The 16,678-nt window shown below is 35.3% G+C and overlaps 1 protein-coding gene across 1 annotated transcript; it reads left to right on the forward strand.

Moving 5' to 3' along the window:
- Positions 1-5,865: 5,865 nt before the first annotated feature.
- Positions 5,866-6,756, forward strand: LOC107785844 (ethylene-responsive transcription factor ERF011-like). The gene has a single exon (XM_016607233.2). It carries the CDS (start codon positions 6,029-6,031, stop codon positions 6,563-6,565), a length of 537 nt encoding a protein of 178 aa, XP_016462719.1. The 5' UTR covers positions 5,866-6,028; the 3' UTR covers positions 6,566-6,756.
- The last annotated feature ends 9,922 nt before the right edge of the window (positions 6,757-16,678 follow it).

Raw genomic sequence — 16,678 nt, forward strand, 5'->3', positions numbered from 1 at the left:
TAAAATAGTGGGTGTAAGCTCATTTTATATATACAATATACGACTCTAACTACTCCAACGTACTTCTTTGAAAGATATGGTATGCTGTTTTTCTCTCTATATATATATCAAAATTATTTTAAATTTATGTCTACATTTATAATTTGAATTCGTGTTAGTTTATATATGCTTATATTAGTCACATATAGGATCCACCTTTGACTCTAACAGTCTCTATTTGGAAAAGAGTATAAACTTATTTGCATAAGATTTTTATATTAAAATACCCGAATTTCTTTTTAGCTTTGATCAAAGACTCAGAATTTTGGTTAAACAGGGATATCAGGAAAAATAAACCCCTCTCCCTACACCTTGTCAAATATGGTAATTGCAAGTTTTTTGCTTCATACTACTAGAAGATGAAGGAAAATATTTTATTATAAATCTTTGAAAGCTCTCTACAATTCTCACAAATTTTTACACATAAAATAAGTTATCAATACCCCTATTTATAATAATAACTTATTTCAACTAGAAATAGTAAAGTCTATTCCTATATTTATTCTAACTACAAATTCTATTTAGATGAATTAAGTAAACCAAATCATAAATAACTAAGGTTTCCTAATACAACTTTGAATTAGTTTCCAACATTCTCCCGTAATTCAAAGTTGTATACGTCTGACTTGTTCGTTGTGTTGGAGCACTTCTCTCCAACTTTCACTTTTAATGAAGCACATGTCTTCATCCCTCAATTTTGTTGAAGCACTTGTCTCCAACTCACATTGATGCACTTTGTCACCAATCGTTAATGCACTTTGTCACCAACATTCAATTTTTGTTGAAGCACCTGTCTCCAACTCACCTTGATGCACTTTGTCACCAATACTCAATTTTTGTTGAAGCACCTGTCTCCAACCGTTGATGCACTTTGTCACCAACCGTTGATGCACTTCGTCACCAACATCTAATTTTGTTGAAGCACATGTTTCCAACTCACGTTGATGCACCCTTTCACCAATTGTTGATGCACTTTGTCACCAACAATCAATTTTGTTGAAGCACCAGTCTTCAACTCCCAACTTTTTTAAACCTCTCTCAAACTTTTAGAAAATAGTTTCTTCCTCTTGTGTCATACTTGTTTGCACCTCTTTAAACTTGCTTTTTTGCTTGAATCTGTCTTGATACTTTTCATCGAATTATCTAATTTTGTTGACAACCATCTATGATTTTGCCAACATATTTTTTTGCCAAACAGGCACGCATTGCCTAGTGCCGTCCGCGGCAGCGGAAGCTATTTGATTCTCTCCCAAGATCGTGGAAGCTCTGATACCAATATGAAGGAAAATATTTTATTATAAATCTATAAATGCTTTCTACAAGTTTTTATTTCCTCCACACATAAAATAAGTTATCAATACTTATATTTATAATAGTATGAAACTTATTTCAACTAGAAACAGAAAAGTCTATTCCTATATTTATTCTAACAGCAAATCCTATTTAGATATGAATTAAATAAAATAAATCTTAAATAATTAAGGTTTTCTACTATAACTTTGAATTAGTTTTCCAACATATTTTAAGAGGACGAGGAGGTCGACTTATTTAATTTTTAATTCATTTTGAACTTTGATTGTTTAAACTTCTTGAAGAAAATTTACTTGATAAAAAACAAAATGTTCAGTCAAAAGTATCAACAAAATATCACAGTGAAAACGTTAACATCTCTAATTGTAATGGTGCTAAACAAATTAGAACAAAAGGTTATATATTATTCCTCAATATCTTTATTTTTCCATGAATCCAACCGAGAAAAACAAAACCTCGTTGACATTTCCAAATAAGGGAGGACAAAAGAAAGTGATATGTATATCTAATATCTATAACTACTTTATTGTGAATATAATTATATACTAGAACCGAAGCAAACGAAACAACCGGTAGTAACAGTATTGTTTAACATATGATACCAATTAATGTATATAATAGAAATTTGCGTGTAATTACTTTTTAAGTAACTTGATTATGTAAATATCATTTACATAGTTACATTTAAATTTTTCCAAAAAATATTATATGTACTCAAAAATAATTAAACGTACAATAAATCAACAAAATTTTGTGTTAACATAACTTTTAAATATCTTAGTGAAGAAATTTAAAATCTCAAATTGTAATACTAGTGCTTAAAGTTGAAACATAAATTATTATTCCCCATATCCTTATTTCCCAAGAATCCAGTGGAGAAAAACAAAACCTCGTTGGACTTTCCAATTAAAGATAGGAACTCACAAAAGAAAATTAATATTAACATATCTTTATTTCCCAAGAATCCAATTGAGAAAACCAAAACCTCATTGGAGTTTCCAATTAAAGATAGAAACCCACAAAAGAAAATTGATATTTTACATATCTATGTATCTCCCAAGAATGCAATAGAGGAAACCAAAATCCTCGTTGGAATATCCAGCTACACCTTTATAATGAGTGTGAGAGGAGCTAAGGGAGCTTTTAACATGGCTGGTGGCCAACAAGTAACAACCACCATCTTGTTACGTTCATGAAGTGGCAAACTCGAATATAAAGAAGATAAAAAATATCAAATTTTAACGTGGAAAACCCTTTAAATCGAAGGTAAAAATCACAGGATCACAAAGATCCAAAAAAACTCCACTATAACAATAAGAGGGTTACAAAAGTTCTTCAAATTGACTACACAACAAGTATCAAATACGGAGCAACAATAGCAACAACTAATCAATTGAAGAATCCGATCTTCACCGTTCAAATTTAAGAGCAAGATGTTGCGAACGCTCATTCAAAATTTTAGCCCAATCCAACAGATAACAATTAGAAAACGTGATTTGAATGTTAGCTGTTCGGAATAAAAATCTGCAGCAAAACAAATATTTTTCTTCTCTCTTCTCTCTTGACGAAAGCTTTCTCAAAAATCACTCTTATGTGCTTAAGTCTTTCAAAGACTTGTATCAATAACCATAGAATAATTTTCCAAAATTGTCCTATTTATAGATCATGAGTGGTGCTTTCTCTTAAAGCCAAAACCCACTCAAAATAGGAATAAACCTGTTGGCCCATGTAGGTCACTAGGTTTTCTTATTTGTTGTATGATTTATCGTCGTTCAAGGTTTACTTTGTTAGGTTCCACGTGAAACTTGACTTTTTCGGTCCTAACACATCTCTCATGAGGTACAAGTAACTAATATTTTATTTTTTTATTTCTCACCCGATATTTATATTTGCTTTGAACTTCGATTAATTTGGACGTATGTCATATAAGATTCATTCAAGGAAAAATACTCTCATTCTTAGGTTTCGAATTCGAAACTTCTAAATAAGGATAAAGAGAGCTTATCAATTCGAGATAAGATTCATTAATAAAAGCTAAAATGCGAAAAATACATATTTATTAGGACTTGGCAAAACTCTCTAGACATGTTTACTATTTAGAAGTGATGAATCAAATGAACATGAAAGATGTCCTGAATAAAGATTTACTATTCTATGATAGTGTAAACTAAATTAAGCAAAGATAAGAGAAATATAAATCACACGAGTGAAAAAATACTAATCAAGTTGGGACTCAAGAATAGAGTTTATTAGAAGTTTGCAGAAATCTAAATCATACGTAAGGAAAAAGATCCAATATCTTGTGGCTTGCTACTCAAGATCGTTGGAATACTTTATGACTTACTACTCAAGATGTTAGAACTAATTTAGTTTCAATAGGAGTTGCATAATAGGTGTAGAAATTGGTCACCTGTAGCTATCTCCATAATCCCGAGGGCCACGAAAAAATAATTTATTAATTTCAAAATTAATATATAAAATATATTTTTCATATATAAATTTATTTACGGTTTGATATTTTTTCGGTTATTTTTATCAAACTATTATTAGGTACAGTTATAAATTTATATAAAAGCATACAATTTTATTAAAAAAAAAACTAATAATCAGTTCGGTATGGTTCGATTCGGTCAATATAATCGGCTACCTATCTGATAACTAACATTTTTAATACTACATCTATTTTAAAAAGATTTGCACTATTTCTTTATTAGTCCGTTTAAAAAAGCTTTCAACATTTTCTGAAGGACCGACGGAGATAGTAAATACTTTTTTAACACCGGGCGGAAGGACCACAAATTTTAAAAGTTTAACAGACACAAAAATAAGGCAGAATACATAACTGGACCCTTAAATTTGGCCTTTTTTGTCACTTGGATACTTAAACATAAAGTTGTTCCTATCAGACCCTTCAACTAAATCACATATGTGCCAATTAGACACTTTGTAGACCATCTGAGAAAAACTTTTATAAAAATTAAACGTGTATATTACAGTTGTCTCTAACACCTTAAAATATTCCACCTTATATAATTAACACAAAAATAAATTGAAACTCATTTTCAGAAAATGGAAAACCTGACCGTCGGCTCTAGCGACTTAGTGCCCTAAAAAGCTCACTGAAAATTTCCTCCATTCAACTTCATCTCACTTCTTCTTGTTTCGATTTCACTGAAATATCACGCTATTCTCGCTATTCCTCGTCTAAGTTGGTGTAGCTTATAAGTTCCATGTAAAGAGAACAAGCATACCAAATGAGAATAGTCAAATCCATGTACACTAAACTTTCTTTTAAAAAAAAACTAAGAGAAAAAATAATGGGTTCACGGGAAGAAGAAGAGAAATAGAACGTAGGGTAAAAGTTAGCTTTAATTGGAATAATATATTATAATATAATAATAATCAACAACCTTTTTCTCATATTCACGCGCCCTCCCCTACACACTTAATCATGTCACTACAAAGTGTCTAATTGGCACAAATGTAATTTAGTTGAAGGGCCTAATAGGAACAACTCTATGTTTAAGTGTTCAGGTGACAAAAAAAGCCAAGTTTAACGGCCCAGTTATGTATTATGCCCCAAAATAACTATAGCTTATTTAAGATAACGTATTTTAAAAGTATTTCCTTCTTTATTAAAATTTGTGCTATGTCAAATTTAGACAATTTTTTAAATATAGGAAATAATAAATAAAATAAAAATATACTATTGTAGAGAGAGAAAGAGCATGAGATAGACTAGGGGTGTTCATAAAATCCGAAAAATCGAACCAAACCGAAAACCAAACCAAACCGACCAAAAAGACTGATACTTTTTGGTTTGGTTTGGTTTTGGTTTTGAAATTTAAAAACCGATCAAATTTGGTTTGGTTTTGATTTTAATAAAAAAAAAAACCCCGAACCAAACCGAATATAGGAGTAGCTATTTTAAATTCATTGTTACACCTATATATATGTATACGTTTATACAAAGTTTCAAAAATTTTATAGTAAATATAAATCGTTTGCACTTTTAGTACAGGTCTTTACCTTTACATTCTAGTTTGATTGGTAGTTTTTTTTTTTTTTTGAAGTGTAAGAATCTATTCATGTTAAAAATAACATATTTTTAATTGAGTTCTTAAATTATTCATCACTATTTGATTCAATTATCATCAATATATCTTGGTAAATAATAAATTTCTCAAAGGGCAATTGATTTGATAGTGTTACGTTGAAAATGTGGTCGCCAAAATATGTGTTTGGTAGTGTATGTCTTATATTTAAGAAAAAACCGACAAATAACCGAAAAAACAGAAAACCGACATAAACCGAATCGAGAAAAAACCGACATAATTGATTTAGTTGAGTTCTAATATTTGAAAAACCGACTTACTTGATTTGGTTTCCTTTTAACAAAGAATCGATCCAAACTCTGAGATAGACATTGTGTCGGTGCCTTTAGATATTTGTTTTTTCAGTTTCTTTTATCGAGATAATTTTTCCTTAAAATAAAATCAACGTGGAAAAGCATAATACCCAAGTTGTCTGTCATAAGCCACGCCAAAAACCTTTCTTCCCATTTCGTGGATATTTCTATATATTACAGGGAAATTTTTTCTTTTTAATTTTGTAATTTACTCCACATATTATATTCAAACCAGATAGATACAGAAATAGGGCATATACTGGAATATAGATGGAAGTTGATGGCGGCAGAAGTGGCGGTGCTGCGGTGGTTGGAGGCGAAGGATGGTGTTGCCCCGGGAAGATTAAAAAAGAGAGAATTTTCAAAGGAATAAGGATGAGGAAGTGGGGAAAATGGGTTGCTGAAATTAGAGAGCCCAATAAGCGGTCCAGAATATGGTTGGGCTCGTATTCAACGCCGGTGGCGGCGGCCCGAGCTTATGATACGGCTGTTTACTATCTTCGCGGGCCTTCAGCCCGATTGAATTTCCCTGAACTATTAGTTGGAGATGGTGGGCTTAGTGATTTGTCTGCTGCTTCTATTCGTAAGAAAGCTGTAGAAGTTGGTGCTAGAGTTGACGCTATTCAAAACTCATTGGCTATACATAAGCACCACGGCCACCACCATGACCAGCAACGACCACGTGAATCTAGAAACCATTGTTGTGAAAATGGAAGCCCGGCCCAATTAAAGCCGTGTTGGTTTCAGGAGAAGCCCGATTTAAATGTGAAGCCCGAACCCGAAGACCCAGAACTTGAATATTGGTAAGAACAGAAGCACCGGGTAATCTCAAACTCAAAATATGGTAGCTTAGCAATGTTTTATTCTCTGAATTATCATCTCTTTTTTAATTTTAAAAATGTTGACCTAATCTGAGTAATGATGTTGTAACATGAAAAAGGAATTAATGTAAATATGTCTGTTAATGCAATTCTAGCCTCTTTTCCTTTGCGGATAAAGTTATTAGATATACGTGTTAGTGGAAAGTAATATGACCACAAATTGGCAATTCTAGCATTTTTATTTACTTTTTTTTGGGGGCGGGGGGCGGGGGGCGGGGTGCGGTTGATGACAGAATTTGATTGCAAATAGTGGTATGAAAGATAGTTTGTGCATATTTGTTAAGACTGAGCAACTTTTGATTTAATAAAGAATTATGAATGATTATTGAGGAGTTTGGAGAATGGAATTCAATCTTTTTGCTTGAATTAGTAATATACCTATATGAACCGAGTCTCAATATCAATCAGCAAGTTAATGGTCAGCTACAACCCTAACAATCTATTTCATCTCAATCATTTGATCATTTTCCGCACTATCGATTCTCTATATGTTTTACTTATTTGACTTATATATGTGATTGAATTTTTAAGTATTAGTTATACCAATTTGGCATATGTTTAAAGGAAAAAAAAACCAATGAATTTTCGCTCGAAAGCTAAAGTGAATGCTTCTATTATCTACTATGTTGGACCTTCGAAAAAACATTCTACTTTGAAGTGGAATCAACACCACTGCATTACGTTTGAATAGTTTAGCAGCCGTCTCAAAGACTTCCGTTCATAGGTATAGATTCATTCCCCGTATCTGTATCTATACGCCAGATCTTACTAGTGAGATTTTATTGGGGTGGGTTGTTGTTACACGAACTCATTGATAAAGACTAAAGAGTGTGAATTGTGGAGAATCCAGTGGGAGCGGTCAGGGCCGGAGATGGCGACTAAAAGGTGAAGGACGAGGGCACCAACACTGGCCCAACTGTGCTTCGAGTTTGGTGCAAGTGGGTACTGCGTGACTTTACTAATTCTGACCAAGAGTAAAATTACAATAGTAGAGTACTAAGTAGATTTTAGTTTGCACTTATCTGATGTTTTGATATATTGTATTTTTTGTCGTCGTTTTATGATGTTATACACCAATAATATAAAAATAAATTTTTAATATTATAAAGAAAAAGTAAGGTACGAGATAATATTATTATATAAAAAGATAGGGTAAAAAATAAAATATAATTATTTAATAATAAAAAAAGCAAGATGAGAGGAAAAAAATAAGGTAACCATGTGACCACACCAAATTGGTCGTTTTATAAAGTGACATTTTTCGTCGTTGCATAACGACGAATTTAAACAATACAATACAATTTAAGTAACAATCAAAATAAACATTGTATTTAAAGTAATATTATGATATAACACAACAGGTAACAACCATCTAAACAAGATCTTCGGTAATACCAATTGTAATCGGATTGAATTTAATTCTTGTACTTGGTATCATTTGAACAGTTGAAATTAGGAAAGATTATCCTCACTTCAAGAATTTTAACATTTGGGTTTTTAAAAATAAGAAATCAATTGAAAAAAAAAAATCATTTCCTCAGCTTACGATTATTTGTGACTTGTGATAATGCATATATTGTTTTTAAATATGTATACTGATTTAGAAATTAAGAAATCGACGTGTAAATTACACTCTAATCTCCAAGAATGTTTTTTTTTTGGATAAACTGGATATTTATTTAATAATAATAAGTGCTAGGGATTACAAAAGATATGATCCTGGTGATCTCTACTAGTGGTTGGTAATCCATGTATGGCATGCTGATTGCCAATTTTCGCTAGATTACTAGAAGTAGCAATGGAAATAGTTTTAACATAAACATTTCTTCCCTTGTTTGCCAGTACCCTGGCCAAGACATAGGGTGGAGGAAAATACAAAAGTCCTAATTTACCCTGGCCAAGACATAGGGTGGAAGAAAATACAGAAGTCCTAATTTATTGAAAACAGTAAGGGTCTTTGCATGTTTTGCCAAGAGATGGGCTACATTGCCTTGTCTGAAATTATGTTGGATCACCACGGTGCCCATTGCGAATAGAAGCAACCTGCATGATTTAATAATATAGTCGTAAGTTATACATCCCTCATTGATATAACTAATTACCTGAGTAGCATCCGTTTCAATCTCCAAGGGATATAATTTTCTTTCCTTTGCAATATGAAGCCCTTGGTAGAGGGCCTGGAGTTCAGTGCGGATTGGAGACCTTGAAGCTGTTTTAATTGTGAATCCTAAAATCCATTCTCCATTGGATTTTTAAAACACCTCCTAGACCACCACTTGTGTCACCCTTTTTAAAAGCCCCATCAATGTTCAATTTGTACCCATCTGGACGAGGAGGAGTCCAGTAGAACTTAATTTTAATTTTCCTATCCCAGTTGAATTCACGTTCCGTTAGTAACTTATATTTGATGGCCTAGTTCATGATCCATTTTACGGAGACAATGTTGGAGTTGTTGTTTATATTATTATTATTATTATTTCTATTTAACCATAAATTTCATATGATGAAGGGAATAAGTTAAACCACGATAGGAGTTTACTTGTTAAGGGAGTTTTTTTTTCATGTAGGTATACTAATCAATTGTCCCTATTTGGTTGGTAGTTGGTTGTGCTAATGCCTAATTGACCCCAAAGGTTTTGTGCGATAGGGCAGCTAAGGAAGATATGAACAATTGTTTCCGGCTTTGTGCGGCATATTGTGCACTGTTCATTAATATTCATACCTATATGAGCTAGGTAGTTTCTACAAAGTAATCTATTATGGAAGCATAGCCACGGGAATAATTTTATTTTGTTAGGACAATGCAAATTCTATATCCAATTAAATTCCACTGTTGTGGGCAGTTCCTTTTCAATAAGATCATAGTTCCTTTTCAATAAGATCATAACAAGATTTTGTAGTAAAGAAACCATCATAATTGATGTCCCATAATAGGGTGTCTTTGTTACTGTCTAGGGTTAATAAGATAGAGTAAATCTTTTGGCGTATCTCAGTAGGATATTGAAAGAGATTTCACTAAGATTCCAATTATGATTAGTTCTAATATTACTAATTGTGAGGGTAGACTCTTGTTTGGTTAAGGGGCCTATCACATAACTTCTAAGGGTGTTTGATTTAGGGATCCTCTTATATTTCCAAATATTAAGAGAAGAAGAGTTGTGGGTAGATCATGCCATAGCATGATGGCAAATTGTTCACCCCTTAATAATGCTTTTTCCAAACGAATGAGGTATTATGACCGGGTCTAGTAGTATATTTATTGATTAAGATATTAGCCCCCAAATTCAAAGGATTATTGGCTAATCTCTATGCTAGGCTGGCTAGGAGGCTTCATTTTTGGATCTAGCCTTCTTCAAACCCAACCCATCTCCAAGAATGTTAATTATATGAATTAGTATTTCGACGTAATATAACAAGTTTATGACTATAAGAAAGTAGTAATAAATACTAATGTTTATCATATTTTCTATCCATTGCATAGAATTTAAACTCAATTTTCAATTTCTATCATGATGACAGTGTGCTTCCACTGCGGTTTTGCCAGCTGCAGTAGTTTTCTTTAATAATACACAGCAATGATAAATGCAAAACATATTCAGTTCGTTACAACGACTAATATTTTGATGCTGAAAGAGAGTTTCTTGTTCGACTGGGAGGTAATTGCGGAGCTACTCTTAGCACGAGAAGCCAATTGACATCCCTTCGTCGAAAAATTCCAAGGCATAGATAGACTAATTTATTTTTTTAATGTATATATACTATATGTTAACCCCTTGATTTCTTCGCATGCTCACTTATTTATATTTTGTCTCCCGTTAGTAAAAATTCTGGCTCTCCACTACTGGGTGGGTGGGTGGGTGCGGGGATGTATATCAAGCGCTACTTTGATAAAAATGATTGCTGATCGATCCTATGCCGGTCAACGGGCATCCTAGAAGACTTGAAAAAGAAGACGACAGAATTTGATCACTTATATAAAATGTGAATCCCAATCAATTTTTGTGAGTTCATATTTACGTCAAATTATTGGATACCATTCATGTCATAAACAAATAACATTGCCTGTAACCTGAAATAGATCTAGTCAGTTGCCATGGATGGAGAATAACAGAAAAACCTAAACTAATGCGAAGTCTGTCAACGGTACCCGATGAAAATCTTTCATGGTGTCGTATTCTTCTCAAAAAAAATTGTTACCAACTCCTCAGCTAACTTGTTGCGTTTATTCAATCATTTTGTAATTCAACTACCAGCAGAGACATAGTGGAAGGAATGGAGCCCATTCAATAATGGGTTCCACACTGAAAATGAAAAATGAAAAGAGAAATAATTAAGAAAAAGAAGTATGAAAGATCAGGTTTATGTTAGTTAATTTCTTCGCATCTATTTGTTTAAACTTGATGGAAGGAGTTATTTGATATCTATATTGATGGAAGATAGCATGTACCTGTAGGGGCGGAGCTATCTATTGGGAAGGGGGCTTTGTTTACCCTAAAATTCGAGGAACAATTAAACTTATATTGTGGTTTTAAGAATATGTGATTTAATTCAACGTCAATTGATAAACAAGGAATTAAATAGATAAATTAGAGGACAAAGTAAATCAAACCAGTGTGCAAGCCAAATCTCGACCTCGACCCGTGATAGTCTCGAGGTATGATAGTAAGAATAACAAATTATAAAGCAACTCTGATGAACAGTAAGTGAAATAGCAAGAAAGTAATGAGCATATATTTTCTTCTCAGTGAACAATGAATGAGATCCTCCTTTATATAGTAGGGGAGTCCTAAATAAGGTATATTTCTAATTGTAGTAGGAAATCATATTTGACAACTATTTAACCGCCGGAGACCAATCCATTTCAAAACTCACGTCGTGATCTCCGGCCCATCGCGGGTATCTCGCTCTTTCCGTTACTGAATTACCAGCATCATCTCGAAGTATGCTTTCTTCTGACCTCGGTAAGTGTTATCGAGCTCGACCTTGGAAAGGATCTTCGACCCCGAGCTCGACGTCCTGGTCTTCCGACGTGGTATTACTTTTTCAATCGAAGAACGAAATCCAGTAGCCCCGATTTCCACCGTATACAGATAGTCCCCTTGTTTCTTAGAGTAAAATGGTAAGAAATGACTTGAACCTCGATTTTCTGGAGACCCCGATAATGACGCCATCCCTGTGACATAAGCGCTCGAGGTGACTGAAACGTCCCGTCGGTTCGGTTCCCCAAACCATTAATGCTTGCCATGACGGTCGGCCACTAGCGCCACCGAACCGTCGCCGTGAATCTATAAATACAGGTTCCCCATTTGAATAAAACTTTACTTTCATCTTCACCAAGTTTTCTAAGTCTCTTCCTCTCTCCATCTCTTCTCTTTCACCGCCCCGTTGATTCAATCTTTTAGCAAAAAACACCAATTTTCATCTCTTTCTGATTCCCTTTACCTGTAACAATGGAGAAAACTTCCAAGACCGTACCGCAAAAGGAGAAAGCTTCTTCCTCTTTTTCCCGGCCGATCGGTGACAAAATGCCGGTGGAATCACTCTTTTATTAAATTGTTCCCGGCCCTAGTGTCCTAAAAAATGACTTCAAAGTCGAGAATCCTCCATTGGTAACCGACCGATGTGAACATGTATCGAGATATATCTGCTCGATAATGGCAAAATAGCTCGAGACTATAAAGAAGGACTGCAACTAGGGGCCCGAGGTCGTGGTACACATCCCCGCCCCCGAAGAAAGTATCACCACTCACGTGGAGGGGTTTCTAAGTGTTTACACTTACCCCTTCACATTGGGTCCTCTTGACCCAGTTATAGTTGATTTTTGCAAAATGTACCAGGTTACCCTCGGCCAAGTGCATCCTTCGCTCTGACGCATAGTGATTATGCTCCGCTTCGTCTCTGGTAAGGCCAAGGGGTTGGAATTCACTCTCAGCCACCTCATACGGCTGTATCGACCTCGATTTTATCGAGGATTAATCAAGCTTCAATGCCGATCAATGAAGTCCTTTTTTGCAAGTATCGATGAGGGCAAGGACCGAGGTTGGGTGTGCCGGTTTGTGCGGGTAGGGAACTGCGACCTCATCTCCGAGGAGAAACTGCTATTCCTTGAGAAGTGGAACCCCGATCGTAAGTATTAGCCATTAATCTTCATACTTTATTTTTTTCTTTGTGTAACGCTTTCATCTGTTATGCAGTGGTTGCCTGGATGCCTCACGCGGTCCCCGACCTTGAAGATTAGGTTCGGAAGCTGGCTGCAACTTCCTCCCATGCCTACCGCTGCTGGCGTCACTTGGCAAGAGATAGATGGGAGGCTAAAAATCGTGGTAAGTTTATCCTGTATGATTACGATGTCCTTGTCACACCTCTTTTTTCTACCACCGAAAGTGGTAGTTTTTCCAATTAAAGGACAATCAAAACGGGATTATTTTTATTTAAAATTCAGAGTCTCCACATGGGATAATTTATGGTGTCCCAAGTCACCGGTTTAAAATCCCGAATCGAGGAAGTTTGGCTCTATTTTATCGTCCGCGAAACACAGAAAACCGGATAAGAAATTTTGTTAACCCGGGAGAAAATGTTAGGCATTCCCGAGTTCCGTGGATTAAGCACGGTCGCTTAACTATTAATATTGGCCTAATTATTTGATTTAATACATATTTAAAACCTACGTGCATTTTTAACTTTCAAACTGCTTTTAGTGTTTATAGAACAAATCATGATTGTCGTACACTTGTTGTCTTGGTACACGTTGCAAACCACGCTACATGAAATGCACCCACGATTTACGATATATTTATTCTATATTTATTCAAAATTATGGTCGGGTCACATGAAATGTACACCCGAATTGAGATTTACAAATTGCAACCATGCCACGGGAATCGTACCCATGCCCACGATGATTCATTTACGCGCCCAAAAGTTTGCCTACCCGCGTTTTGACAGCCTAAACATGCTTCTACCGATTAAAGCAATAAAATAAAAATTAAAATAAGAGAACGATAGTCACTCAAAACCCAATTCCCTTTTCAGTATTAACCAAATCCCAAAAAAACTTCAAAGTCATGCCACTTGCATTCAAACTAACTTTTTCAATGTTTTCATTTTTTAAGTGTACAAAACAGAAGTTATCAAAATATAATTCAACCATTAAAAACCAACTTAAACAAAATAACAGCGAAGATGAACAACATTAGAATCACAGTAGGTTCAAACTCAAGGAAACACGAAATATATCTATGGATTAATAAAAGGGATGGAAAGAAATGGACCTTTCTTCGACCTCGAAAGACCGGAAATGAAAACGCCACTGCGACTATTAGAACGGCAACAGGGCTCGAATTGGAATCAATGTCGAACAATCTGTGCAGAAGCCTTTGGAATTAACTCAATGAGTTGCTGTAAATTTGCAGCTTAACTAGAGCCTAACCAGTGCAAAAATTGTTCAAAATACTGGAACTCGCAGCAGCATCAGTTCTGTTATCAGCATACTGCTAAAACTTCATGAAGACGATCGATTAGTGAATCAGTGATGTGCAGATCATGTTTGCGTCTTCAATGTCGGAATTCAATTGGTTTCAACAGCCGCAAAAATCAGAAGTTACAATTTTGTCTTCTTCAACCAATTTGATCGTTCAATCCAAATCCAACTCAATCACTGAATCGCGAAGGCAAATTGTTTGCATGGCGATGCTCGAACGTAAATTTTGAGCCCAAAAATTCAATTGTTCGAGTTCGTCAACTGGTTCAATTTACTCGAACCAAAATCAGTTAATCCTTCACCAAATCGTGCCAAACTTCATATATGACTTCCAAATAACCTCAGGAACAAACTCCAGTGTTTAATTTCTAGAGACAATCACGAAATCTGAAGAATCGAGCTCGTCGTCTTCTCCGAGATTGAGTTCAGTGGTTGTTGATTTTGGTCTGTAGAAGAAGAAGCAAGGGGTCCTCAAGGTTAGGGGTCTGCGACGCTGCTTCCTCTGTCTGTGTTGGCAACTCTAGGTTTTTGGTTTTTTAGCTTGTGTCCATGTTCAGCCGATTCTTGTATCCAGGCCTAGGTCGAGATTAGGGGTCTTTTTTGCTTAGGTTAGGTGCTGAAGTTTTGGTGAGTTGTGAGTGTTTAGAAGAAGAAAGGTTCTGTTGGTTTTCTCTTCATGGAGAAGATGAAGCTTAGCTTCAATGAATAAAAACTGTCGGCCATCTCTTCTAGGTCTTAGGTCTTAAGGTAGGGATTTCTAGGTTAATTAAAAAATGTATTAGGGTCTAGGGGGAATGGGTCTTAGAGTATTGGGCTTGGGTTATTATGGGCTAGATCCAAATGGGCCAAATTTGGCCAAATATACCTTTAAAAGTGGCCCTTTAACTCTAGTAAACTAAAAATATTAGCTCCTAAAATAACAACTACAAAATTATGAAATCATTTCTAATTAATTAAAGTAAAATTAAAAATTAAAAGTGAAACTATTTTATATCAATTAGCTAAAAGAAAAAATATTTTTATAATTTTCATTTTTGTGACAAAATAAAGTAAAAGAGTCAAATGTAATTGAAATAGCGATATTAGGCCTAAACTAAATATATATATGTTAAAATATGTAAAATCTTAGGGAGGGTCAAAAATCACATATCTACAGCTGCCTCTCTTTGACTGGAAACACGAAGAGTTTTCAGACAAAGAACGATGAGACAGGTTTTTTGACCCGACCCTTATTTAGAGAGACCAAAACTAAGAGAAAGGAGAATGTGACCGAGCCCTGGTATCTGATCTACCTACATATCCTTGGCTATAAAGGAATCAGGCCACGTGTAGTTCATAAGTAGGAATAGTGATTGCGTATACCAAGGTGGAGAGCCGATTAAGGTGCCGTTCCATCGAGGTTCCGGTCTGTGGTCCTGTTATTACATCAAAATAAAAAAAAATAAAAAAGACTAACTAAGCCTGTCAACTATAAGTTACAAGATTCCTATCTATAAGTCTTCTGAAGCTTGATCTTGGGTCTTGAATGGTTCTTCATGCAGACTTTAGATTTGAACCTTGACGCTTGCTAGCTGCAGGTGCTGGTTCATTCTTCCAAGGCTTCTCCGGATCAAGACCGGACACGCAGTGCTCGTGACTTCAGCCATGTCTTGAGCAACTCATATCTTTCATCTGCTTCTGCATTTGGATTCACTTCCCTCTTTTTCCTTTTCTTTCTTTTTCTTGAATTGAGACTTCTTCCTTGATCATCTCAAACCCCCGTGCCTCGAGATAAAAACCTTTTTCTTCAGCAACTCGTGCTACCTCCGATTTGAAACTTGAAATGAATTCTAGAATGACTTCCCCCGTTCTCTAAGTGGGTGCCTGCTACTGACTGGAAACTTGAAATAAATTCCATTATTTTCCAGGTGGGCGCCTGATGTTTAAACTTTGAGATGAATTCCCTTGTTTTCCAGGTGGGCAGCTGATGCTTGAACTTGAAATGAATTCCCTTGTTTTCCAGGTGGACGCCTGCAACTTAAACTTTGCGATTAATTCCCCTGTTTTCCAGGTGGGAGCCTGATGCTTCAACTTGAAATGAATTCCCTTGTTCTCCAGGTGGGCGCCTGATGCTTCAACTTGAAATGAATTCACTTGCTTTCCAGGTGGGCGCCTGATGCGTCAACTTGAAATGTATTCCCTTGTTTTCCAGGTAGGCGCCTGATGCTTCAACTTGAAATGAATTCCTTTATTTTACAGGTGGGCGCCTGATGCTTCAACTTGAAATGAATTCCCTTATTCTCTATGTGGGCGCCTGATGCTTCAACTTAAAATGTATTCCCTTGTTTTCCAGGTTGGCGCCTGATGCCACAACTTGAAATATATTCCCTTATTTTCCAGGTGGGCGCCTGGTGCCAAACTTGAAATATATTCCCTTGTTTTCTAGGTGGGCGCCTGATGTCAAAACTTGAAATGTATTCCCTTTGTTTTCCAGGTGGGCGCCTGATGCCAAAACTTGAAATGTAGTCCCTTATTTTCCACGTGGGCGCCTGATGCCAAAACTTGAAATGCATTCCCTTA

This window comes from Nicotiana tabacum, chromosome 21 (genome assembly GCF_000715075.1).
Source record: "Nicotiana tabacum cultivar K326 chromosome 21, ASM71507v2, whole genome shotgun sequence".
Taxonomy (NCBI): Eukaryota; Viridiplantae; Streptophyta; class Magnoliopsida; order Solanales; family Solanaceae; genus Nicotiana; species Nicotiana tabacum.